This window comes from Cricetulus griseus, chromosome 4 (assembly GCF_003668045.3).
Source record: "Cricetulus griseus strain 17A/GY chromosome 4, alternate assembly CriGri-PICRH-1.0, whole genome shotgun sequence".
In the NCBI taxonomy this organism is placed as follows: Eukaryota; Metazoa; Chordata; class Mammalia; order Rodentia; family Cricetidae; genus Cricetulus; species Cricetulus griseus.
This window is the reverse complement of record NC_048597.1, coordinates 35,134,127-35,161,317: the sequence shown is the minus strand read 5'-3', so window position 1 is coordinate 35,161,317 and position 27,191 is coordinate 35,134,127. Positions and strand designations below refer to the sequence as shown.

The 27,191-nt window shown below is 38.7% G+C and overlaps 1 protein-coding gene across 1 annotated transcript; it reads right to left on the bottom strand.

Moving 5' to 3' along the window:
- Positions 1-250: 250 nt before the first annotated feature.
- LOC100758768 (transmembrane protein 45A-like) lies at positions 251-18,643 on the bottom strand. The gene is made up of 6 exons (XM_027413256.1): positions 18,617-18,643; positions 8,498-8,690; positions 7,253-7,459; positions 5,427-5,611; positions 1,863-2,008; positions 251-344 (listed from the first exon to the last, which is right to left on the bottom strand). Exons 1-6 carry the CDS (start codon positions 18,641-18,643, stop codon positions 251-253), a joined length of 852 nt encoding a protein of 283 aa, XP_027269057.1.
- Positions 18,644-27,191: the final 8,548 nt, after the last annotated feature.

The window sequence follows — 27,191 nt, the reverse complement described above, 5'->3', positions numbered from 1 at the left end:
ATTCCAAAGGATTTACTTATTATGCTCACAAAGATGTTAGGTCACATGCAGAGTTGGGTAATAAACTGCTATTAAATTGGCTGAAGATGGCCAATGATAATTTGGCTCTGATAATTTTGCAAGATTACAGGTTTTGTGGTCACAGCTTCTTTCCATACCATTCACTAGACAAAGCCATGAGCAAAGACAATGCAATAAATAAAAAGCTCTGTTTAGAGACACTAGACACCATCCAAAAAAAGAAAGAAAATCACATTTCATTTTCTGATTCTTCTTGCTGTTCAGGATTTTTCAGAAGTTGAGTTTCTGAGTTGCAGAGCTTGCTAAGTCTCCACTTAACCAACCTGTATAAAAAGAAAATTATCTCTGGTTAGATGAAATCTAAAATTAAACCTTAAGGCAATGTAAATCTACAGTAAAACAAACTGCCAATTAGTTGTATAACTGGGGATACAACCCTAAAACGAAAATAACTTTTGTTTAGCTTCGAGCTGTTGAAAAGTTATGTAGATTAAAGTAAGGTATAAGTAAACAGATAAAATATGGGCTTTCAAATTTATCACATCAAAACATAATTTTGATTATTTCCAAACAAACAGGAGAATCTATATAACCTGTGCCAAATGAATCTGACATCAGTGGAGTTTCCACATTAAGATGACAACAACTTGTACATTGTGAGAAGATAGATGGCTTTTTCTCCAAAGAATATACACAGATCCATTTCCTTCCATATAGCTGTTATCCCAAATTAATTTAAATCCCACAGCAAGGCTGGGCTGAATTTCAGCTCTTCCTTGTGAATTCAAAAATATGTGACACCCATACACACAATAAACTTAGAAGTTCAGAAAGGTGGCAAGCTCCTTCCTAGTAGATGGCCAGTCCTAGAATCCATGGGCACATGAACCAATAATTAGACTTAATGGGTGATTATTTTTAAGAAGAGGATGTGGAGTTGGGTGAGGGATGTTTCTGAAGAGGTTTTGGAAGAATTAGAGGTGGAAAAATGGCAGTAACTATAACCAGATGCATTATATATACATATAAGATTCTCAAAGAAAAATCTGTTTTTAAAGTACACAGAGTACCCTCCAACCTATGCCTCTTTTAGTACAAACTCAGGTGGAGGATTGGAGGAAGTGATTAAAATTACCAACTCTAGAAGGTCTAAAGTTGGGTAAGCTCTCTACTTCTGTGATGTGATGAGAAATATTTATGTGAACCATGTAGTTTTTTTTCCTATATACTATTACCAAAGGGCATTGTATACTGTAGCCACATAAGTAGAACATAATTTCTATAACTTATGAGATGTATACAAGCAAATTTGGTAAATGAAATTACCAAAATAGTTCTCACTTTATGAGAAACTAACTTCTCTACCACCTACATCTTGATCCATCTTCTGATGATGTTTGGGCCTGTTCCAAACAGATTCCTCAAAGGAAGACAGACATGGGAAAGAGGCTTTAGTGGATGGACATACTTTTCATTTAAACATTTAAGATGGAAGACTTCCTGTTTCTGCTCCCTCTCCAAGACAAAGACTATTGGGCCTTTTTCCACCAGAGGGAACTGTTCTGGAGGACTTTCAAATCCCCCACCCGGGAAGCACAAGTGAATGTGCTTCCCGATAATGCATGACTCAGAGACACATCACAAAGAGCTATTCCAAGTTTGAATTATCGTTTACTGTTTTTCTGGCAATTTCTGTGTTTCCAGACAACTTTCTCCTATACTACTTTGTCTTATGGGACAGTAATAGAAGAAATTAGTTCATGGAAAGGATTTGAACTTTAAGATTAATTCAGTTGAGTCCTGATGGCCATATATCTGATGAATGAAAGTTATTAACTTACCAAGTAATAAGAGCATAATTAATTCCAATGATGACATAGGTCAATGCATAATAAAAACTAAAGCATGAGACGAGAAACATAACGTTGCTGTGATCAGACAGGTCCCACATATGGTCTCTATTTTGGGGATACAGGATAAAAGCAACCTGTGTTTCAAAAAAGAATGGCACATAAAATAACCAGACATATTATCAAAAACATTTATTCAAAGTACTTGATGACTAGCTGATTGCCAGTGTCAGAGATAGCACATATAAATCATCATATTTTCTACATATTTTGGTAACATAAACAATATTAATCTAATTGTCTTTCTAAATTATCTCAAAAGAGTATTAACCCTTAAACGTGCCTTCCGTACTAATCCCCTCACTAGTTCCAAAGCTTGGGGAACATCTCAGAAGAGGAAACAGAAGGATAAGAGCAAAGGGATAGGGAAGGATGCTGTGAAATGCTGTCTTTTGAATATGACATGGCCGTCAAACTCATAAACTCACAAAAGATGGGGTTCTTTGTTCAAAACCAGCCACAGAATCAAGCCAAGTGAAGTTCTGGTGTAGAAGGGAGAAGTGCTCTCTCTCCCGGCCCTAACAATTACCAAGGAGCTATTGAGAGTTGATAGCTGTTGAGAAGCATCATTCTCTTTAGAGGATGCGGCCCCTGGTAGATTCCCCATGTGGCAGTGGATGAACCCATGCCTGTGCATATATGGGAAGGACTGATTTGACTGCAAAAAAGAGAAGATGTGAAGTTGGGAGAGAGATGGGCTGGGGAGGGATTCGGGGACTAAGGGAGATGAAATGGGATAGTGACATGAATATATGATGAATTATATGATCATAATTCATTGTGTACGTGAATGAAATTCTCATGAATGAAGAAAGTTGTTTTATATGCAAATCGCCAATAAACAAATAGAAGCTCAACAGCACCATTGGAGAAGGTTAAATCAATATAGCAGTGGGGTATCACTGGCTTCTCACTAGAAGGGCGACCACAATAGTTAACAAAAACTAGCGACTATTGGTGAGAATGCAAAGGAACTGGAATCCTTAAGCTTGTAAAATGAAACCATTACAATGAAAAAGGTTGACAGTTTCTCAGAAAGGAAAATTTTGAATTGCCATATGACCTAGTATTCTACTACTATAAATGCCTCCCAAGTATTCAAAAAACAATCTGTTCATTAATGTTCATAGAAGTATTATGACTATCCAAACATGAAAAAGAAATGAAATATTAATATATGTGATAACATGGATTAAACTTGAAGATATTACACAGGATGAAAATGATCAGAAACAATGTGGCATGTATTGTCCTATTGTCTTTTATATAAAATATTCATAACAGGTGGGGCTAGAAAACAAGTTAGTAGTTGGCTGAGCCTAGGAACAGAGACAAAGGAAAATATGCTAGTTGGGTGTAGTTTTTTCTTTGCGGGGGGGGGGGGGATGTTTGGGAGATCATTAGAGGTAGATTAATACTTCTAATGGTACTGATGACATTATGAATGGAGTAAGTGCTGCTAAATTTTATTCTGTAAAGTTGGGTGTTATCCTAGGCCCTATCCCAATGGATATGATAGACTCTGATGACACCTTATGGAAGGCCTCACCATCCAGGGGGAGCAGAAAGGATATGTGATGGGTAGGGTTTTAGTTGGAGGGGGGTGATAGGGGAGGATGGGAGGGAGAAGGGAACTGGGATTTTCATGTGAAACAATCTTGTTTCTAATTCAAATTAAAAAATCTGCAAAAAAAGTTGTGTGTTATATGAACTTTATCCAACAAAATGATAGATGATAGATTGATTGATTAATTTCAGGTCTCTAGAGTAAAATGAAATATAGAATTGGATAATATCATGGATAATTACACAAATGATATGGTAAGTTGGCCATGTATCCACTGCAGAATCTCCATGTTCCTTCCAGTGGTTCTTTTCAGAATTCATTATCACCTTTAATCTGTTGTCTTTATTTTCCAAATAATAAAATTTTCAGGAAAAAATTATGCACTTAGGCTATATTGAGTAAATCCTTAATTTTATTTCTTTCTTAAATTTCAAATAGTTTAGGTTAGTCAGTGGGAACTAAGATTATTTTTCTTTTAATTTAGTCAGTTGTCCCCATGTGTACATTCTCTATGGTTGGAATGAGAACTACAACTTTCATTATGTCATATATATATATGATATATATATCATATATATATATATATATGATATATATATGGTATATGCCATGTGCTAGGCAGTTTATTTTCATTTATGCATGAGCTCTTTGCAATAATCTTTAGTCTTAAAAAATAACTTCAATAAGGATGTTTCATTATCCCTCCTACTATACAGGAAGTCTGGAATTCAGAAACTTCAATAATTTTGACAATGATCAAAAACTTCTGAATGAACCAGGCAGTATTCCTAAGTATTCTGGAGTGCCTGACTCTGTCTTCTACTGCACACTGTCTATCAACATCCATTAATTAGCAGAGAATTGCCTAATTCCATGATTGTATGAGCCTTGCAAAATAAATTTTTCTTCTTGTGTCTTCCTATTGATAAGTTAGAGATGGTAATACTTGACTGTTACATTATCATAAACAGAATTAAATACAATGTTCATAAAAATCCAATAAAAGGTAGACATGGGGACAATTTTCTGGATAGATTTCACTTATGAAAATTAAATCAAACTTCCTGCACCCTCATGCTGGGAAACCAGCATGGAACTGATTCAGACCCCATGAACATGGGTGTCAGTGAGGAGACCTTGGAAATCTATGGGGCCTTTTGTGGTAGATCAGTACTTATCTCTAGCATAGGAATAGACGTTGGGAGCCCATCCCACATGGAGGGATACTCCCTGAGCCAAGACACACAGGGGTGTGCCTAGGCCCTGTCCCAAAGGATATGACAGACTCTGAAGACCCCCCCTATGGAAGGCCTCAGCCTCCCTGGGGAGCAGAACGGGTATGGGGTAGAAAGGGTATGGGGCAGGGGAGGAGAGGAGGGAGAATGAACTTGGCTTGACATGTAAAACAATCTTGTTTCTAATTCAAATTAAAAAATGGAGGGAAAAAAAAAGGTAGACCTGGAATATACCTATAATCACAACACTAGGGATGTTAAAGCCTTGAATTCTAGGATTCTGATTTCAATACCATCTTGAGATACCCAGTGAAATGCTAAAAAGAATTTTTTTTCAATAAAATGGCAAATATACACTTGTTTCTCAATATATTTCTCCATATGTTTCTGGAGCTATAAGCTCTTTTTATCACCAACTGATGATAACTAATATCATCAAGTTAGAGTTTCTACATGATGGAAAACCAGATATCTCATTACAGGTAGATTCTACTTCTTTCTCAGCCACTCTACCAGTGTTCCTACTAGGAACCCCAGGTCACCTAAAGACATAATCTCTTAAAACCCAACAGTTTCACTATAGGCAGCATGTCATAGGAAAGTCTCTGGATGCCATAAGAAACTACCTCATCAAATAAGAGAGGCTAACAACAGGTAGAAACAAAATAGAGCCAGCCAGAGGCTTCAACCTACCTGTAAGAACCACATCCCATGTAGCATGGTGAAGCTTGACCTCAGGAGCTTCAGAATTAGATTGCTCTTTGTGAGGGATTCTATGAAGGCAACCAGACCTGCCAAAAATATAGCGAAGCTCAACAGTTGATGCCCGAAAGTGTCCACCATTGTCCGGCCATATGTGTGATTGTAGAAAATGAAAGCTAATAGGGTAGAAAAAAAAAAGTTTGTTTTTTTAAAAAAAACCAAAGACAGCCAACTCGTCACTTCTTTTTCCTACTTCTTTCCTTCTCCAGCCACAGAACTTTATACACCTACCTATACAATTGATAGAAAGACTAGGTCCCCACTGAGTCTCACAGCAGTGCAACTTTGAGCCTTTTCAGCTATCACCACCTATTTAGAATGGAATCATTGAAATTTAACCCTCCTTTTGCTTCTCCAACCTTTATTTCCTCTTCTAATATGCAACTGTCAACTAGCTGTATTTAAAGGCATTAATATGCAGGCTAATGAATAATAAACATGACAGGGCAGGGAGCTACAATTCACATGAATATGCAGGTGATAAGCTGAAGCCAAAGCCTTGCCTTAAGGATTTCAGTGCCCTGAAAAAAGCAAATACACCTTCAGAGGTGTGACAGCATTATCGTCAAGAAGTGTCTAACTATGATATTTCATTACATAAACATATTCCAATTTCACCCTAATAGTTTTTATTAAGCTAAAAGAAGAGGATGTTCATTAAAGATAGGAGAACCAGGCTAATAGTTGTTACAATTATTTTTTTTTTCTTCTGGTCCTTGTCCTCAAAAACCGACAGGTAAAAACTACTTTCTTCACATAGGAGGAAAGGAACAGTTGCTTCCTAACCACTGGTAGCTTTCAGAGCTACATAATCTACTTTTTCACATGCATGATAAATGAAAAAAAACCCATTAAAGACCTTTTCCTCACCCACCTCAGTAATCTTGGGGAAACAAATTAATAAAACATTTGATTTATTTTTCATTAATTTCTCAAAATTAGGACTTCCACTTCTTTTTAAAAAAAACTTAAATTAGAAACAATCTTATTTTATATATCAATCGCAGTTCCCTCTCCCTCCCATCCTCCCCATGCCCCCCACCGAACCCCATCCCATCCGTCTTCTGCTCCATAGAAAGGGCGAGGCCTTCCATGGGAGATCATCAAAGTATGTCACACAATTTGGGGCAGGGCCTAGGCCCTCCCCCCATATGTCTAGGCTGAGAGTGCATCCGTCTATGGTGAATGAGCTCCCCGTAGGACTTCCACTTTTAATGTGGTTGAAATTTGCAGACTCAACTTCACACATACTGGCAAAGTTCTACTGTATCCGTACTTTAAAAGCTAGTTGGCAGGTGGCAGAACCTATTCTGCTGCTAACATCTAGCTATCCCAGTTGACAATTCATGCTTCCATTACTCTGGGTTTAAATATCCTTGCTAAAAGTATAAAGAAGATAAATGCTAAGACAACAAAGACAGGTAATTCTTCAGGACAGATGTGAAACATGAATAAATAACATTAGGTTGTGTCTGCCCAATCTTGCAGAATAAGTCAGTAGAGAAGAAAGATCCTTGGCATCCTACAGAGAATAGACAGGTATATCAGTATAGATAGCCCAGACACTTTGCCCTGCCACTCAGGACTGCACTAAGACAAAGATATTGTATTATACAGGGATACCCAGATGCTTACTATTAGAGAGAAGTGCAGATAAAAAGAAGAAAGAAAGAAAGAAAGAAAGAAAGAAAGAAAGAAAGAAAGAAAGAAAGAAAGAAAGAAAGAAAGAAAAAGAAAACCCTACTCCCCCTACTTACCATCCACAAAGAAGGCATTTGATAACATTAACTTGACCAAAGAGACTGGAAGTGAACTTATGGTGAAACATAAGATCTTGGTCACACCTAGCATTGCAAAGAAGACATATATAGCAAGATGATGCCAGTGCAGGACAAGGACAAACTGGGATTCTTTATCTGGGAGCTGGTTTCTCTTTCCAAGCACAAGGTATAAACCAATTATTCCTGTAGAAAATCATACAACACTTTTAGTAACACTCTACATGATTTTGCCTAGCACACACATGAAAAAGATATGACCATTGCTTATTCCAATCTACTGGACCCTCTTTTTAGTTTATCTATTTTTTTAAATTTCATTTTACATTTCAAGCACAGTTCTCCCTCCTGCCCCTCCTCCTGGCTCCCCCCACCTCCATCCCAGCCCATCCCCCATACACTCCTCCCAAAGTGTAAGGGCTCCCATGGGGAGTCAACAAAGCCTGGCAAATTAAGTTGAGGAAGGACCAAGCCCCTTCCCCCTGTGTTAAGGCTGAGCATGGATTCACCCTAGGGAATGGGCTCCAACAAGCTAGCTCATGCACCAGGAATAGAACCAGGTTCTTCTGCCAGGGGCCCCTCAGATAGACCAAGCTTCACAACTGTCTACCACATACGGAAGGCCTAGTTCTGTTCTATAGAGGCTTCATGGCTGTCAGTCTAAAGTTCATGAATTCCCATCAGCTTGGTTCACCTGTCTCTGTAGATTTCTCTATCATGATCTTGACCTACTCTTACAATATTACTTCCTTTCTGGGCAGTGTCCTATCAGCTATGTAGTGATATTTTAGACTTTCTTAGAAGTTCAAATGCTAGTCGAGATAACCAATTTAAGCACAACCAATGCTGATGATTTTGATTCAACTGTCTATTCCAACATAATATCCAAGGTTTATGAGATTGTTCTATAGAGGCTGACTGTTCATTTCCTAGCTACCCTTTATCTAGCGGCTATCCAAAGGTCATATAAACCTGAAATACCATATTGCTAACAAATTATATCTTATGGAAATTGTGATCGAATATTTAATAAATATTTTTGAATAGGATATTCAGCTCTGGAATTCCTTGATTTTGTGAAAGAAAGAAAGAAAAAGAAAGAAAGAAAGAAAGAAAGAAAGAAAGAAAGAAAGAAAGAAAGAAAGAAAGGAAAGGGAGAGGAAACTTTTCTATGCATATAAAAACACCAAATTGAGAAAAATACAATACAGTAAGTCAACTCACCTACTGTTGACATGCCAACAAACACAATTCCCTCCAAAATTTCTACTCGAAAGAAGAATTCTTTGGTAAAAAGAAAGGAAGATCTCTTTTGTTGTTTACAAACATGCTTGAGAATATTCTTTATACTCCACCAAAGAGCTACAATAAAGAAAAGTACTCCAGGAAGAATATGACCTGGGAAATCCCCCAGGACCTACAAAGAAAAGAATATAAAAATGATAGGTATTTCATTTCTGGAGTATCACCAAATCATTTCTCATCCCCAAACAGTAGACTAGCTTCTGATGGTTATTAGCACATAGTAGATCATATTATAGTATCAAATATGCTGACAAAATTAAAATTCACTTTGACCCATGATAGTGCACACTATCAGAGATGTTTTTTTTATTTTTAAAACTATATTCATTTTTATTATAAATTATTTATTTGCAGTAGAACAAAGGAAATGCAGTGAGTAGCAAGTATTTTTAATTATGCTAAAATTAATGATTATGATCTTCTTGAAAGCATGATGACTTTTTTTCCAACTTCTTTTATATGATTTAGAAACAGGATTGTTTCACATGACAATCCCAGCTCCCCTCTTCCTCCCGTCCTCCCTACCACCCCCCAACTAAAACCCTACCTATCACATATCTTTTCTGCTCCCCCTGGATGGTGAGGCCTTCCATAGGTTGTCATCAGAGTCTTTCGTTTCCTTTGGATTAGGGCCTAGGCCCACCCCCGTGTGTCTTGGCTCAGGGAGTATTCTTCTATATGGAATGGGCTCCCAAAGTCCACACCTATGCTAGGGATAAATACTGGGCTTCTACAGGAGGTCCCATAGATTTCTGAGGTTTCCTCACAGAAACCCAGGGGTCTGTTCCTGGGGTCTGGATCAGTCCCATGATGGTATTCCAGCTATCAGACTGGGGAGCAAGAGTTCCCAGATGTTCAGGTCAGCTGTTTCTGGTCTGGACCTCTGTGCTCTTCACTGGTCCTTCTCTGCATCTGGGTTCCAGTTCAGATCGGTGATTAGTTATGGGTGTCTGCTTCTACTTCCACCAGCTACTGGATGAAGGCAAATAAGTCAGTCATCAATCTCATCAATCTTCTCTCAGGGAAGGGCTTTTAAGGTAGCCTCTCCTCTGTTGCTGAGATAGTTAGCTGGTGTCATCTTTGTAGATCTCCAGACATTTCCCTAGTGCCTGATTTCTCTGTAAACCAAAAATGTCTCTCTATTATGATATCTCCATTCTTATTATAGTGTCTTCTTCCCCTGACTCATGCTTTCTGCTCCCTCATGTCCTCAGCATCCCTCTTCCTCTCCCCTTCTCATTCTCCTAGCTCCCACCCCTTCCCGTGCTCCCAATTTGCTCAGCAGATCTTGAACCTCTCCCCTTCTCCAGGGGACCATGTATGTCTCTCTCTTAAGGATCTCCTTGTTTATTAGCTTCTTTGGCAGTGTGGATTGTAGGCTGGTAATCCTTACTCTATGTCTAAAATCCGCATAAGAGTGAGTACATATCATGTTTGTCTTTTTGTGATTGAGTTACCCCGCTCAGAATGGTTTCTTCTAGATCCATCCATTTTCCTGCAAATTTCAAAATTCCATTGTTTTTTTTTTCCGCTGAGTCGTACTCCATTGTGTAAATGTACCACATTTTCTCTATCCATTCTTCAGTTGAGGGGCATCTAGGCTGCTTCCAGTTTCTGGCTATTACAAATAGTGCTGCTATGAACATCTTTGAACATATGTTCTTGTTGTATGAATGTGCTTCTTTTGGGTATATGCCTAAAAGTGGAATTGCTGGATCTTGTGGTAGACTGATTCCCATTTTTTTGAGGAGTTGCCATACTGATTTCCAAAGTGGCTGAACAAGTTGGCACTCCCACCAGCAGTGGAGAAGTGTTCCTCTATCTCCACATCCTCTCCAACATGAACTGTCATTGGTGTTTTTGATTTTGGCCATTCTGACAGGAATAAGATAGTATCTCAGAGTTGTTTTGATTTGCATTTCCCTGATGGCTAAGGATGTTGAACACTTTCTCATGTGTCTTTCAGCCACTTTAGATTCCTCTATTGAGAATTGTCTATTTAGTTCTGTACCCCACTTTTTAATTGGATTGTTTGGTGTTTTTGGAGACTAGCTTCTTGAGTTCTTTGTATATTTTGGAGATTAGCCCTCTATCAGGTGTGGGGTTGGTGAATATCTTTTCCCAGTCTTTCTTTCGGCTGCTGTTTTGTCTTGCTGACTGTCTCCTTTGCTTTACAGAAGCTTCTCAGTTTCAGGAGGTCCCATTTATCAATTGTTGACCTCAGTGTCTGTGCTACTGGTGTAATGTTCAGGAAGCAGTCTCTGTACCAATTAATTCAATTGTCAATTCTTTGTCTTTTAATTGATTCAGTGTAGCTGGATTTATGTTGAGATCTTTGATCCATTTTGACTTAAGTTTTATACAAGGCAATAGGCTTGGGTCTAACTGCAGTCTTCTACATGTCTGCAACCAGTTATGCCAGCACCATTTGTTGAAGATGTTCTCTTTGTTCCATATATAAATTTGGATTGTTTTTCAAAAATCAGGTGTTCATAGGTGTGTGGGTTAATATCAGGGTTTTCAATTCTATTCCATTGGTCTACCTGTCTATTTTTGTGCCAATACCAAGCTGTTTTCAGGACTATAGCTCTGTAATAGAGCTTGAAGTCAGGGATGGTGATGCCTCCAGAAGTTCCTCTATTGTACAGGGTTGTTTTGGCTATCCTGGGTCTTTTGTTTCTCCATATAAAGTTGAGAATTGTTCTTTCAAGGTCTGTGAAGAATTGTGTTGGGATTTTGATGAGGATTGCATTGAATCTGTAGATTGCTTTTGGCAAGATTGCCGTTTTTACTATGTTGATCCTACCTGAAAGGTTCAGGCATTATGCTGGCCTGCCCCTGTTACCTGGTGGAACAGGCAGTACCCTGGTCAGCCCAAGGTTCCATGGGAACTAATTCTGCACGCAGGTGCAGAGGACCCCTTTAAAAGATAGGTCCCTGCCCATTTACGCTCTCTGTTTCTGCTCTCTGTTTCCTCTCAGCTTCCTTTCTACTCTCTTTCTCACCTATGCGCTCTCTCTATGGCGACCGGCCATGGCAGTCAGCCATTTACCCCTCCTCCTCTTCTTAGTCTCCCCATTCTGCTGGGTCTTATAATAAATTTATAGTCAATATGTCTCATGTCTCAGCATTTCTCTTCTTTTTAAACAAAAAAATAACACTACCTATCCAAGAGCATGGGAGATCTTTTCATTTTCTGGTATCTTCTTTAATTTCTTTCTTTAGAGACTCAAAATTCTTACGGTACAGGTCTTTCACATTTTTGGTTAGTGTTACCTCAAGGTATTTTATGTCGTTTGTGGCAATTGCAAAGGGTGATGTTTCTCTGATTTCTTTCTCCACCAATGTGTCATCGGTATATAGTAGGGCTACAGATTTTTTTTTGAGTTAATCTTGTATCCTGCCACTTTGCTGAAGGTATTTATCAGCTGTAGGAGTTCCCTGGTAGAGTTTTTTGGGTCACTAATGTAGACTATCATATCGTCAGCAAATAGTGAGAGTTTGACTTCTTCCTTTTCGATTTGTATTCCCTTGATCTCCTTTGTTGTCTTATTGTTCTAGCTAGAACTTCAAGGACAATATTGAAGAGCTATGGAGAGAGTGGACAACCTTTTCTTGTCCCCGATTTTAGAGGAATTGGATCAAGTTTCTCTCCATTTAATTTGATGTTGGCTGTTGGCTTGCTGTATATTATTTTTATTATGTTGAGGTATGTTCCTGTTATCCCTGATTTCTCCAAGACCTTTATCATGAAGGGGTATTGGATTTTGTCAAAAGCTTTTTTGGCATCTAGTGAGATGACCATGTGGGGTTTTTTTTCTTCTGTTTATATGGTGGATTACATTGATGGATTTTCGTGTGTTGAACCATAATTGCATCCCTGGAATGAAGCCTACTTGATCATGGTGGATGATTTTTCTGATATGATCTTGTATTCCATTTGCCAGTATTTTATTGAGAATTTTTGCATCAATGTTCATGAGGGATATTGGTCTGTAGTTCTCTTTCTTAGTTGTGTCTTTGTGTGGTTTGGGTATCAAGGTTATTGTAGCCTTGTAAAAAGAGTTTGGCAATGTCCCTTCTGCTTCTATTTTGTGGAACAATTTGAGGAGTATTGGTATTAGCACTTCTTTGAATTTCTGGTAGAATTCTGCAGTGAATCCATCTAGCCCCAGGCTTTTTTTGGTTGGGAGACTTTTGATGACAGCTTCTATTTCCTTAGAGGTTATAGTTCTGTTTAAGTTGCTTATCTGTTCTTGATTCAGTTTTGGTAAGTGATAACTGTCCAGAAAATTGTCCATTTCCTTTAAATTTTCAAATTTTGTGGAGTACAGGTTTTCAAAGTATGACCTGAAGATTTTCTGGATTTCCTCAGTGTCCGTTGTTATGTCCCCCTTTTCATTTCTGATTTTGTTGGGAGATGTTTTAAATGCCATCTCTAGTCCAACTTTCACAGCATACCTATGAATAAGGGCTTAATATTCCATTTTAAATTGAAGTATGAGTTTATAGATGTTAAATAACTTTCCTAGATCTCACAACTATTAAGCAAAATTTTTTTGGTTTTTAACACAAAGCTCAAAATGATTTCTTAGAAAGATAGTATTCACTTCATCAATTGCTTGTACTTTAAGTATAAATGATATGAACCCTTGACCTGATTGTCCAAAATTTGAAATGATGTGGCCTTGTGTATGAATTTTTTCCACATATTTGATTTCAGAGGATCAAGAGTCTGAGAGAGCTCATTAACACTCATGTAACACTTGTGTGTTTTTTCACACACCTTCTCAGCCTCTCATGCAAGTGGAAGGAAACTGTGGTTTTAGTTATTACTAACTGACTGAGAAAGGAATTCGTACATATCGCTTCTAGGTTGAGTCACTGGTCTTCATGATCCCCTCAGCTCTTTCTTCTTCAGCTCTCTCTTTTGTGTTGGCATGCCCTGACTGCAACACAGAATATTTCCTAAGAAATAGCCTTTTATTGGCAAATGCTATGGAAAAGATGGTCTGGCACAGTGTACTTTTCTTTTTATATTATGTGCAACCCTTTGTTCAAATGTATTATGCCATCAATATAACAAGTATGATGCAATCTAGAATCATTCTGTGGGTCTAGTACTAGGTAAGAGCCAAGCACAATCATGAAAGAGGATTTTAGAATGCCCTCAGCTCAGAAAACTAGTATCCCCCAATTTAGAGCAGGTGCCTGTGGATTTTTCTTATGTGGTTTAAAGGGAAGCTCTGGGAGAAACTGTGAAGCTGATCCAAACACTGCCAGTATCATATCTCCATTAAAGATCCCAGATGTTTCCAGTCTACCCTTAAATCATTCAACCCATCTAAGAGTCAGACTCACTATGTCTCACTGCAGTGAGCATAGATTCTTCTCCTAAGTCTATGGAATGATTTTGGCTTGTCTTCTGGATTCTCTGACCACTAGTTCTTATTAAATAAAAAGAGAAGTTATCCTCTGCTAATATAAGTGTAAATTGGCATCATTTCTTTGCCAATTAATTTTACAAGGAGTAGAATAGTTGAGAGTCCACACAGAAATTCTGATTTTAGCACACACCCTAGAAATTATACATGTCCTCTTCTCTTGTGCATATGTGAAAAAACGCCATTGCTACATCAAGTGTGGAGAGTAAAACCACAACTAACCTTAATTTAATTTAATAAATACAGATACAATGTGATTATAGTTAAAATATTTTTTAGACAAATGAATAGCCCCTTCCAAGTTTGGCAGTTATGACTAAAACTGCTATTAAAATTCATGTACAGGTTTTAGTAATGACTAAAATTTCTTAATTTATTTGAATAAATAAGTACTTCTAGCAATATATAGTGGTTCTTAATTTTAAGTGTTTTATATTTTAATATAATTTTAATTTATTATTTAAGATTTTCATACATGCATATAATGCATTTTGATCATATTCACTGCTAAACCCCCTCCAAATCTGCCAAGACACTTCTACATCCTTATGACAACTTCATGTTCCTTTTTGTAAAAATAGATCATTAAGTCCAATTAATGAAGCCCGTAAATACATGGGCCATCCACTAGAGCATGGTAAACCCACCAAGGCAGATCAACTAAAGAAAACTGGCTCCTTCACCTAGCAGCATTAACTGTCAATAACTCTATATTTAGGGGTTGAACTTTTGTGCTTCACTATTCTCATCCCAAGATTTTTTTAAACATTAAGGTGGATGGAAAATTCAAGTTTCAAAATACTGCTATACTTTAGTGTAATTTACATACTAGTAAGTACCTGAAATATAATATGATTCCCTGATACTGGTTTTCTTACCAAAAGCAATCTACATATTCAATGCCATCACCCGGCCTGGGTTTGGAATTTGAATATCTGTCAGGTATGTTGGTGTCTGGGGACTCACTGGACTAGATTGGGGCAAAGGATTTGTGACTGGGTATAAGCCTGGATGTTGGGAAAGTTGAGAGTGGGACTTAAACTGAGCTGGTTTACAGGACATGTGACCTGAGGTTGGTCCGGAGATTGGGGATGGTGAAGGCATGCTACGGTTCAGGAAGAAATTGAGAAATACACTAGAAGATAGAAAGACTCTCCATGTTCAAGCATTGGTAGAATTTATATTGTGAAAATGGCCAATGTGCAAAAAGCAATTTACAGATTCAACCACAACCCAAATCAAAATCATCATGACATTCTTCACAGAAATAGAAAAAAGAATCCTAAAAGTCATATAGAACCATAAAATACCTCAGAGAGCCAAACCAATCCTAAAGAGAAATAACAATGCTCTAGGGACTAGTGTACCAGGTTTCAAGTTATATTGCAGATATATAACATGGAAAACATGTTACTGGCAAAGAAATAAAACAGACATGTAGATCAATGGAACTTAATAGAAGACATGAGTGTATACATCTATAGCAACCAGATATTTGACAAAGATGCCAAAAACACTGGAAAATAAGATAGCATCAAATGGTGCTGGGAAAACCATAATATAATGAAATTAGTCCTGAATCTGTAACTGTGCACAGTGATTAACTCCAAATTGATCAACAGCCTCAATGTGAAACTTGCGATACTAAAGCTGCTAGAAAGTTCTACAAGACATGGTATAGGAATGACTTTCTGAATGGAGCTCCATTTGCCCAAGAATTAAGGTCAACAATTGGCAAGTGGGACTTGAAAAAACTAAAAAGCTTCTGTACAGCTAAGGAAACGATCAACCAAATGAAAAGGAAGCCCACATAATAGGAGAGAATCTTTGCCAGACACACATCTGACAGGGGATTCATATCCAGAATATACTAAGAAACCAAAAAAGAAGAAAACAAATAGCCCAACATGTCTGGGCATGGAGTTCTCAAAAGAAGAAGTAAGTGTCCAAAAAAGTCTTTAAAAGGGTTCAACACCCCCTGCAATTAAGAAAGTGCAAATGAAAACTATTTAATCTCACCCAAGTCAGAATGGATATGATCAAGAAAACAACTGACAACACATGGTGGAGTGGGAAAGGAGAGCCTACATTCACTCTTGGTGTAATTACAAACTGCCACAGCCACTCTGGAAATCCATGTACAGAATTCTCAAAAGGCTAGAAATAAATCTACCATATGAGCCAAGTATACCACTTCTTCGCATGTGTCCAAAGGACTCAACATCCTACTCCACAGATACTTGGTCAGATGTTTGTTGCCGTCTAACCTGGTAACCCTTTGCAACTTGTGTGGCTGGAGACTTTCTGGCACCAGACCCTCCTCTAGACTATCCTGGTAAACTAGTTTTTCTCAGTCAATCTAGAGAACCTACCTTTACGGACAGTGTCACATGTACTTTACAAAGACTTTCAATGTTGTCACATCTGATCTGTGTTTAACTTACAAATAGAAAGAGATTTCGGTATGTTTTGTTGTACATGTGGGGTTAGGTTAATCATCACAAGAATAGTTTTCACCAGATTGCGCTGTGTTTAAATATGTCTAAAGCCACTTGGGGTCAGACTCCCGAAGTTTGAACTAGCAATGGCTACTGAGTCATGCTGTGCTGAATTACCTTCTTCCTACCTTGGCTCATCACTCTGCTTCCTGTGAAGGTCAAGAGACCCCCTGCACAAGTGGTCAGACCTTGTATATATACATATATATACACATATGTATATATGTGTGTATGTATGTATTAATATATAACAATAATAGTAATTAAAGATGTGGTATTGAATTTTAGAATCAGTGGGGCAGACATAGGAAGCAGTGGAGAAGATGAAAGGAGAGAAATGATGCAAATATAGTATTCATGTATAAAATTCTCAACCAAAAAGTTAATATTTAGCATTAATAAATATGTATACATATATACATCAAGACCACAATCCTCAGAGATTCTGCTTCAATTAGTCTAGACAGGCACAGACATGAACACCACCAAATCCTTCCAAGGAATCGGTTAAGATGCTGTCTAGAATAATATGCATATACTAGGGTCATCTCTTCCTCAGGTACAAAGCTAAGGATAAGCAGGCATAATACATGTTCTTGCACCATAGTAGGGACTGCCTAACATCAGAGGCTGTTTCTGCTTCAAACACCACAAAGCTCTCCAAGGCATTGCCTCACTTATCCTCAGGCAGAAATTGAGATGATTTCTGTGTGTAGGGTACAACTGGAGGACCTGAGAGCACTGTAATCTACTCTGCTGTGCCTCATTGAGATGTTTCCCCAGTGTGAAAATGGGAGAAGGTAGCATTGTGAACAAAGTTATAATTCTGGAGTCTTTAAGTCAGAGGAACAGTAAGAAACCAGAAAGTCTGGAAGAACCAGTGGGAAGTTCTGATGTATTGTGTAGTTTAACACTGATCAAAGTTTAATTCTTAGAGCACGAGTTCTCAGCCTGGGAAAACCATATTTTGAGCTATGCACAAAATATCCAGAAAGCCATAAAAAGCATCTATGATATCTAATCTTCACTCACAGCCTAGTAAATCAGAATTTCTAGGAGAAACCTAGGACTGACTTTCTTTTTCCTTCTTTCTTCCTTCCTTCCTTCCTTCTTCCTTTCTTTCTTCCTTCCTTTCTCTCTTTTCTTTCTTTCCTTTCCTCCTTTCTTTCTTTCTTTCTTTCTTTCTTTCTTTCTTTCCTTCTTTCTTTCTTCCTTTCTTTTCTCCAACTCCAAGTCCTCCAGTACTAATACTCTTATGTCTTTTTCTTTGAACAGTTTCATGGAGCCCAGGCTTTCCTCGGACTTGCTGTGTAGGCAATATTGGCCTTGAAGTCCTGATCCTCATGCCTCCACCTTCCAACAGCTTAGATTATAGACATGCATCACCAACACCTATATTACACCTTTTTTCTAAGTTTAGTTAGTTTTACCAACTGCTTCACTAACTGAGGGGAAACAAGATGAGTGCATATCAATTGTCTTGGTTTGCTTTCCATTATTGATATAAACACTACAACCCAAAGCAAGGTGAGGGGAAAAGCATTTATTTAACTCATACATTAAAGTGGGAAATTACCAATATGGAGTCAGGTAGAAATACAAGGGTATTTAATAGGGAAAAGCCTTACTTACAGAGCCCTCGGCGTGGTCAGGCACACCTTTAGCCAGCCCCTAAGCAGGCGTGGCTACAGGTTCCCCTACAATTCATCCTGATCGTAGTCCATCACTGAGGGAAGTCAGGGCAGGAACTCAGGATAGGAACCAAAACAGAGACCATGGAAGAGCACTGCTTCCTGACTTGCTTTTCAAAGCTTGCTCAGATCGCTTTTTATACAACCCAGGACAACTTGCCCAGCAGTGGCACCATTTCAATTGGGCTGGGCCCTCCCACATCAGTCATTAATAAAGAAAATGCCACACAGACTTTCCCACAGGTCAGTCTAAGGGAGGCCATTTCTCATTTGAGGTTCCCTTTTCCCAGATGACTCTAGCTATCGTCATCTTGGCAGAAAACTAACCAGCATGAAACAAGGCTCTTACTGCCAAGGCATTTCACATGTACTGATTAATTTAACCCTTATAATTATTGTCCTTACCTTAAAGATAATGATGCAGACCTGCATGTCATAGTGTGTACCACATGTCTCACAATTGTATTGTGACAAAACTAAGTGACAACCTAAGTATGTGCCCAAAATGGACAAAGGAAGGAAATTTGTATTTTTGAGCACCTACCACTCAATTCCTTGAGGTCACAATCTTCTCCACTTTGTACACTTGGCATGACAAATTCAGACAGGTTAAGTAACCTACTCAGGTTACTTAGAGCCAGCAAGGCAGAGACATGTCTGTCTCTAGATCTTCATAATCTCTCCCATCTTTTTCACCCATTTCCATGCTTCAAAAACTAATCATAATAATTATAGTGAATACTTACTGAATGTCACCTCTACAGCAGACACATCATTGGGATTATTCTACCAAATATCTAATGGAAAACTATATAAGAGGTTTGTGTCATAAAGACAAAATATCTAGTTATTTAGACAACAAGGACTCAATATACCATGAGGCTGGAAATTCATACAAACAGTTTGTAAGACACCCTCAGATAACTGAGAAATAGAACAGCATCGGTGACACCTGATGTACCCAGCTTGGAGACTTATTTTATAAAGTATTTATTTGTTTGTGGAGGAACTATTGTTTCTTCTTTTGCTGGAGTGTTTGGGGGCAGATCTCATTGTTGTTCCATGTGTAGTTCTGCCAGAGGAATCTCCATTTATCTGGTCTCATACGATCCAAGTATAAAACCACAGAAGGGCAGCTCAGGCAGGAGGCTCCGAAGGCCATTCCCTGAAGCTTGTCTTTCTCCCTTAGAGGTCCAGTCTTGGTCTATATGCATGCACCACCAAATAACATGACTAGGGGAACTCTTTAACAGACAGACTGTGAAGAACGTGAACCAAAAAATAGCTCTTTGGAACAGGAACAGGACAGAAAGCCATTTCTCAAATTTAGGGCATGTGTAGATCTTTCATTTTCAAAGAAAGAATTTTAGACCTCTTATGCTAGCTGAAATTATTTAACATTTTTAAATGGTAAGGCTAATTTAGCTGGACAAGTAAAAAATACAAATAAATCCACAAATTAAGCATAAAGAAGACTTTAAAATCGATGCAAACCCTAATGCAAATCAGATACATGAGGTTTTTTGGAGGGTAAGGAGTGCTAGGATAAACGATCTTTTAAGACTGAGGAGAGAATCAAACTAAGAAAAAAGTCAGAAAAACTAGACTTTATCAGCAAGTCTAAGAGAAAGCAGCACCCCTAACCCCACCCCCAAACTGCTCCCAGCAGGCCAGGCAGCAACCTACAAAACACCTACATCAGAAACAAGCCTGCCCAGCAGACTTCAGGCAAATACCGGATGAAGGTCATGAAAATTTAAAATTAAGAAATTGCCAATGCTCACCCACAGACCCCATAGTCTAGAACAACAAAGAATCTGACTACACAACTTTTGGGAGTTGCCAGCCAAGATGTGGTTTAACTTAAGGTCCACACCTTGAGAGGGACCCATGCCTAACACTTGCCAGGAACTGAAAACTGGATAGCCCAAACACACCTGGCCAGAAGAAAAAAAATCAAGGAAATGATTCCTAATAATATTCTGTTATATTCAAAATCAGTGCCTTGTCCACTCATCAGAGAGGCTTCCTCTAACAGCAAATGGGAGCCTGTGCAGAAATCTACAGCCAGACATTACTCAGAGTCTCAATTGGAGGCTTCTATCCAGTCCCTCCCCTCGGAGATTGGGGGAGCCCATGGAAGAAGGAGAGGAAAGATTGTAGGAGTCAGATGGGTGAGATGCAACAGGAAATAAGTGACCACTGAATCAGCTAAGCAGGGTTCATATGAACTCAGAGACTAAACCGCAAGCACTAGGCGTGCATGGGTCTATACCAGGTCCTCTGCATATTTCTTATTTCTTATTAGCTCAGTGGTTTTATGAGATTCCTAACTGTGGGAGCAGGTGTGTCTCTTGACTCTTTCCCCTGTACTTCTGACTACTTTTCTTCCCATTGGGTTGCCTTGTCTAGCCTCGATATGAGGGATTTTATTCAAACTAAAATCCACTGAAATATTGGCTGGTATGCTGTTTTCTCTAATTAGCCTTGTTAATTAAAGCAACACCATTTGTGCCTATCATGGTGCTAAATACAAATACCAATCATATCAGATTACTGGCTGAACTCCAAGAACTGAAGAAACTCATTTTAATGAACTAGACATTATCTGATTGAACTAGATATGCCCATAACATTCTTTAATCATTGTTGAGATAGTAGTATGGAGGCTTTTATCATAATAAAACCCTATAGATATATGCCATCAATAATATAAGACCACATCAGCAAATTCCCTGGAATTTATCGGCTTCAATTTGGAAAGCACTGAGTTAAAAAATTAGGAAGGAAGCCTCTCCTCTATTGCTTAGATTTTTAGTTGGTGTCATCTTTGTTGATCTCCAGACATTTCCCTAGTGCCTGATTCCTCTTTAAACCTATACTGGCTCCCTCTCTTATGGTATCTCTTATCTTGCTCTCCTCTATTCTTCCCCCAACTCAACTTTCTTGCTCCCTCATGTCCTTCTCACCCCTTCTCTTTTCCCCTTCTCATTCTCCTAGCTCCCTCTCTCCTCCCCCCATGCTCCCAATTTTCTCAGGAGATCTTGTCCCTTTCCCCCTTCTCCAGGGAACCATGTATGTCTCTCTTAGTGTCCTCCTTGTTTACTAGCTTCTCTGGCAGTGTGGACTGTAGGCTGGCAAATGCCCTCCCCTGATATTGAGATTGATGACTAACTTACATGCCATCCTATAGCCTCCATCCAGAAGCTGGTGGAAGTAGAAGCAGACACCCACAGCTAAACACTGAACTGAACCGGAATCCAGTCGCAGAGAAGGATGTCCAGACCAGGCTGGTGAAACCAACAGAAACATATGACCTGAACAAGGGGGAGCTCTTGGTCCCCAGACTGATAGCTGGGAAACCTTTGGAAACCTTCCAGACCCTTTGGAAATCTATGGGGCCTCTTGTAGTAGATCAGTACATACCCTAGCATAGGAAGAGACTTTGGGAGCCCATTCCACATAGAGGGATACTCCCTGAGCCTAGACACACGGGAGTGGGTCTAGACTCTATCCCAAAGGATATGACAGACTCTGAAGACCTCCTATGGAAGGCCTCACCCTCCCAGGGGAGCAGAAAGGGTATGGAATAGGTAGAGTTTTAATTGGGGGGGGGTGGCAGAGGAGGAGGGGAGGGAGAGTGAACTGGGATTGACATGTAAAGCAATCTTATTTCTAATTCAAATTTTAAAAATTGAAAAAAAAGAAAAAATTAGGAAGGAATGTATCTAGATAGCTAATAACAGGAAATTCCTTTTATAAAATTATTTCAACTAATAAATATGAAACAAAATGATAGGATGTAGAACTTCACAAATCCTTAATTTGTGACAATGTTAATCAACAGTTGTCAGGATATAAGAGAGATACAAACAAATTGTGGACAAGGAAGGAACTTAACCTCAGACAAAATCTGTCTAGATAATTATGAGCTTATAAGAATTAGAGAGACTGGGAATATTTTTTATTTTATGGAATAACTACACATGCTATGTTTAAACTTTTCTAAGCAGTCTGTTTTCCATTGTTGTGATGAAATAAAGAAAAACATTTCCTCGGCCCTTTATGGAGTGCAGTCTCTAGAGAATAGCAGGCCTTCACACCTGTGGTTATCCATCAGAGACCTAACAGGATTTGGTTCATCCGTGGGAGGAGGAAGGTATCACAGGTCCCTTCTCACCCCAAGGATGTGGAGACAGTTAACAGCTCATGGGGAAGATGTTTTCTCTGATGAATTGCCAGTCCTCCTGTAAGTAGCTCCAGTTAAACTCTTTGGTTCATAGGCTACATGGGTAAACTGGTTTCTATAATCCTTTTGGGTACCCTATATGAGACAAGTAGATGTTTGTCTCCTCAGAAAGAGTTCACACAAGCTCACTTACTTTTAAGATAAAGATAGTATCAGTTCCCATGTATTTGGACTCTAATGAGGTCCTTGAGGGTCGTGTTTCATATGGCATCACAGGTAAGGTGATGTGTGTATAAAAAGGAAAGATTAAATTGTAAGTTGGAAGCAAGAAAAAGGGAGACTGAACTATCCTTTTATAATAACCTGTCTCTCAGAAAGTCCTGGGATTCCATGATGTTGCATTAAACTCTGTAGACGGCAGTATGGACAATGATCAAACATTTTTGCACTAGGTCCATGGCTTCTCAACACTGGGCACTAGGTTTCTAATACTTCAACAGTTGGGGCTCAAAACTTATTCAAACCATAGGAACACCTAACCTAACAACTGAACAGTACAGTGCATTACAGTGAAAACTTTAAGATCGCATGGATTTTGCTTTCTATCACATGAGATGGTATCACAATGTGTATTGATAATCTGGAAATTCAAGGTAGTCTACCCATAGAATATAAATATGTCACTTCATACAATCCAAAAGCCAAAACATTTCAAGTGCAGCCATCATAAATTGAGAATTGTTAGTACTATATTTGTGGATACTGTGGAGGGATTAATTGTGTTTCACCAAACACAGATTTAAACGAAAATTATTGTGGTGAGAAAGAAGTGGGTGATGGAAGGCTAGATAACATTAGTATTGAGTTAGTTAGTGGGCAAACTATATTATTTGCTGTAGTTTTACATTTGCATTAAGTTTCCTCTGGAAAAAGGTAAAAAGATGGAAAATACAGACATCAGTTTTTTTCTGCATAAAGCCTGGTGACAGAACAAAGTATCAGAAACCAAGGTCATCAAGAGAAATAAAAGCTTTAAGGTTTACCAAGGATCAGTTAAGACTGCTAAAGCTGATCTTGGAAGTAACTCTTCTCTTGACCTTGACCTTCCAGTCTTACTTAGATGGCACTGCCTCCACATCGCTGCCCCTGGCATTTACACACACCAGATTGAAACAGCCTGTCTCACGCCACAGCTCTTGCCTCGAACTAGGAGTTCCTTACTCATCCGTGCCCCAAGCCTGCATGGAAACTATACTGTGGGATTTTTAATAAAATCTTTAATTTTATTCAAATAGACTAAATAGACTAAAGAATCCTAGCATATCCTGTTTATTAATTAAACACATGAAAAAATTAGTTCAATGCCATCTTTCTTTTGAAATCAATATTACACAGAAAAAAACTGTAGAAAACAAAATTAAAAAGGGATAGATGTGTAGGTGTAAGCCTCAGTTTCAGATATGGAAAGATAAACAGCAATTACATGGCTTAATGATGAATCATAGAGCCAGGTGTGAATTAAATGTAGATGACCCACAAAGATCCACTAGATTTTCAAGTCACTCCCGGTATCTACAGTACTCACTTTAAGGTACTTCAGAGATCCTACACAGAATAGTACATAGAACTTCCATCCAGCTCCACCACTTGGTGTCTATATCCAATATTTCCAGACAATAGTCCCACTGTTCTACAGTTGGACCACAACCCAATAATAGTTAAGAAAATGGCTGAGACTAGGGGATGCAGAGCAATCCAGAAGTCCCTAGATGCACATCTATTAATCAATACATGTGGTTTTTGAAGCTTATTTAAACAGATGTTGAAGGCTAAAAATTTACTATGGACTAGGCACTTAGAAAATGTATTATGTGCAATGTCTTATCTGTCCAACTTGAAGGGATACAAAGTTCTGTTTGCCTCCTGCTATTCAGAGATGATGAAACAATAAATTCAGGAGAAAGTGCCCATGGCTAGTTTAATGGTAGAGGTTGAAGCTGGTCTGATGACGCCAGAGCCTAACCTCGTGTTAATATGCTCTCACACTTTCCACAGAGATAGATTGGTCAGCTTTGAGGGGCAATGCAGAATAAAAGCAGAAATATGCCAAGGCAGATATATACAGGGGAGGGGCTTGGCCCTGCCTCAACTTGGTGTGCCAGACTTCGGACTCCCCAAGGAAGGCCTTACCCCCTCTGAGGAGTGGATGGAGGTGAGAAGGGAGAGCCAGGGGCCAGGAGAAGGGAAGGGAGGGGGAACTGGAGTTGGTATGTAAAATAAAGAATATTTTTAAATAAAAAACTTATTTTTTAAAAAAAGAAAAGCTTTGAAGCAGAGAAACTATGAGAGCCAAATGGCATTTCATCAAGATTAACTTGTCAGCCATGCCCAAAATATACTCCAGGGAGCTTAAAGAGCCTGTAGGCAAAGACGCAATCAGGAGGCTATTGCAAATGCTCATTTGTCAGAGCAGAACGGGATGATGAGAACAAAAAAATAAAGTGACAGACATGAATGGTACCTAACACCAAGCTTGAAAGAAAAACAGGCACACACACACACCCACAGAAAACTATGTGATCAAGACTGTGTGTGGCCTTGGATGACCTGGAGAGAAAAAAGAAGGGAAACTGTGCTACCAGGACAGGCTAGCGTCCTTTCCTGCTCACCAAGGTACTTGCCTCATCTGCCTATTTCTTCACCAGAACACAAGCTACAAGGAGTCAGGAACCCTTCATGGGTCTGTCAGTCCCACAGGTTTTCTCATTGTTGACCAAGAGTTAGATTTTGGGTAAATCAGTAGGCAGTTTCTGGCAGACCGTCTCCACTTTCCTGGATACTCCATATGGGAAGAGGCTCTCCCAAGGCTCAGCACTAGTGCGTCTGCCTCAAGAGGCTTTCCTTTTTCGAAGTTTTAAATTACATCATTCTCTATTTAATAATCCATACAAACTTATCTTCATGGTATGTATTATAATACAAAATTTTATGGGTTTTTTTCTTTAACTTCTGCTGTTTTTTACCTTCGTTTGCAAGACTGCTAAGCTCACTATATCAGCTTTTGTTTTCACTGCAGAATTTCCAGCAGTCAGAACCACAGTACCCAGTAGAAGCACAAGGCAAATTTAAATTCTCAGTAACCCAGAAGCAAGATGGTTCAGCAAATAAATGCGTTTGCAGCCAAACCTGGTCACCTGACTGCCATCATAGGAATTGACATGGTAGAAGGAGAGGGTAGACTCCCGAAAGTTGTCCTCTGACATCTACACACATGCCCGTGAATGTGGACATGTGAGAACTTGAGATGTGCACGCCCCACTCCCCTGCGCACACGAGTGCGCGCGCGCACACACACACACACAAATAAATGAAGTAAAAATTAAATTCCTGTCATCACATTCCTAAAAGTAAGAGGCTTACTTTTATGAATTGTGAAGTTAAGTTTAATATTCTTGTAACCAAATATATTTAAATATTATCATACAATAATTTTTATTCCTTTCCTTTTGTTTTCACTTATTCCAAACTACTAGGAAAAGTAAGACCATAGAGTCATAAATTAAAAACAAAATTCTCAAAGCCCTTTGGTGTACTTAGCACTGGGAAAAAAAAAAAAAACAAGAAAAAAAATTGGCTCAAAGAGTCAGGAAGAGTTTCAAAAGAGGAGCTAGTCCTTTTGTCCTCGTCCCTCTACTAGCTCCCCTTTGAAACTCTCCCTGACTCTTTTTTAGCTTTTTAGGGTTGAACCACATAGATAATCATTTGTAGATGGACATATACACACTACACTATTACAAGATCTGCAAATAAGAGTGAACATATCAGGTTTTTACTTTGAGCCAAATTTTTTCTTGTTTTTTCCCTAGTGCTAAGTACACCAAAGGGCTTTGTGCATATGAAATGAGAATTCTGTCAGCTGAGTTGTATCGCCAGTGTGTCAAGCATTCTTCTCTAACATTATCTCCTAAAACCCTTACACCCTGAGAAACTAATGCAATTATTATACCCACTTTACAAAGCAGAAATGATTTTCAGAGAGATTAGATTATTCCCAGCACTGGGAAGAGAGAGACAGTAGGATCAAGAGTATAAGGCTAGTCTCACAATATAGTGAATTTAAGGCTAGCCTTTGCTATGTGAGATCCATCTCAAAAAGAGAGGCAGTAGGCTATAAGAAACATATTATCAAACCAAAAGTTACTCCAGAAATAGAAAACTAACCTTTGGGTGTTTGGAGTCAGTTCTTGCTTCTGAGCCATTCATCTTGCTTGGTGTCAATAGATGAAGCACGTTAGGATTGACACCACAGGGAAGAGAAAGAAGCAGCTGCAGGGATTTTCTAGAAGAAAACAGTAAGCTGAAACTTGAGATCACACAGTTTTACACAGTACATCTATAGACTTGCCAAAAGCAACTAACATAGAATGCTGAAACTTACCAAATGTTTACCTTTGCCCAATATTACACTTACTTCACGTTTATACTTGCCCAAGTCAATACTCATGTGTGCTGAAGGTGTACCATAAAGTTGTTAATAATCCTGTCAGATGCAGCTCACCACTCGAGGAATCTAGTCGACCAGTATCAGCCTTGTATCAGCCCAGAGAAACCGTGTACTCTCTTCCTACTCATCCTTCTCCCTGAATTTACTCACTTCCTAGGGCCTCCACCCAACCTATAAAATGTCCAGGCCCACAAATGAATATCAGTAAACATAAAAATTTCATAGACTGTTCATTAAGCAAGGGCTCAGATTACCTCACTGTCCTGCACAGTCAGGGAAGCACTATG

Excerpts from the sequence above, each read along its gene's own strand:
- LOC100758768 (XM_027413256.1), bottom strand. The coding sequence starts at position 18,643 with ATGCAGGTCTGCATCATTATCTTTAAG. Across the intron at positions 8,691-18,616 it reads TCTGCATCATTATCTTTAAG|GTCCTGGGGGATTTCCCAGG; the intron begins GTAAGGACAATA and ends TTTTCTTTGTAG. Across the intron at positions 345-1,862 it reads AATTATGCTCTTATTACTTG|GTTGGTTAAGTGGAGACTTA; the intron begins GTAAGTTAATAA and ends CTTTTTATACAG.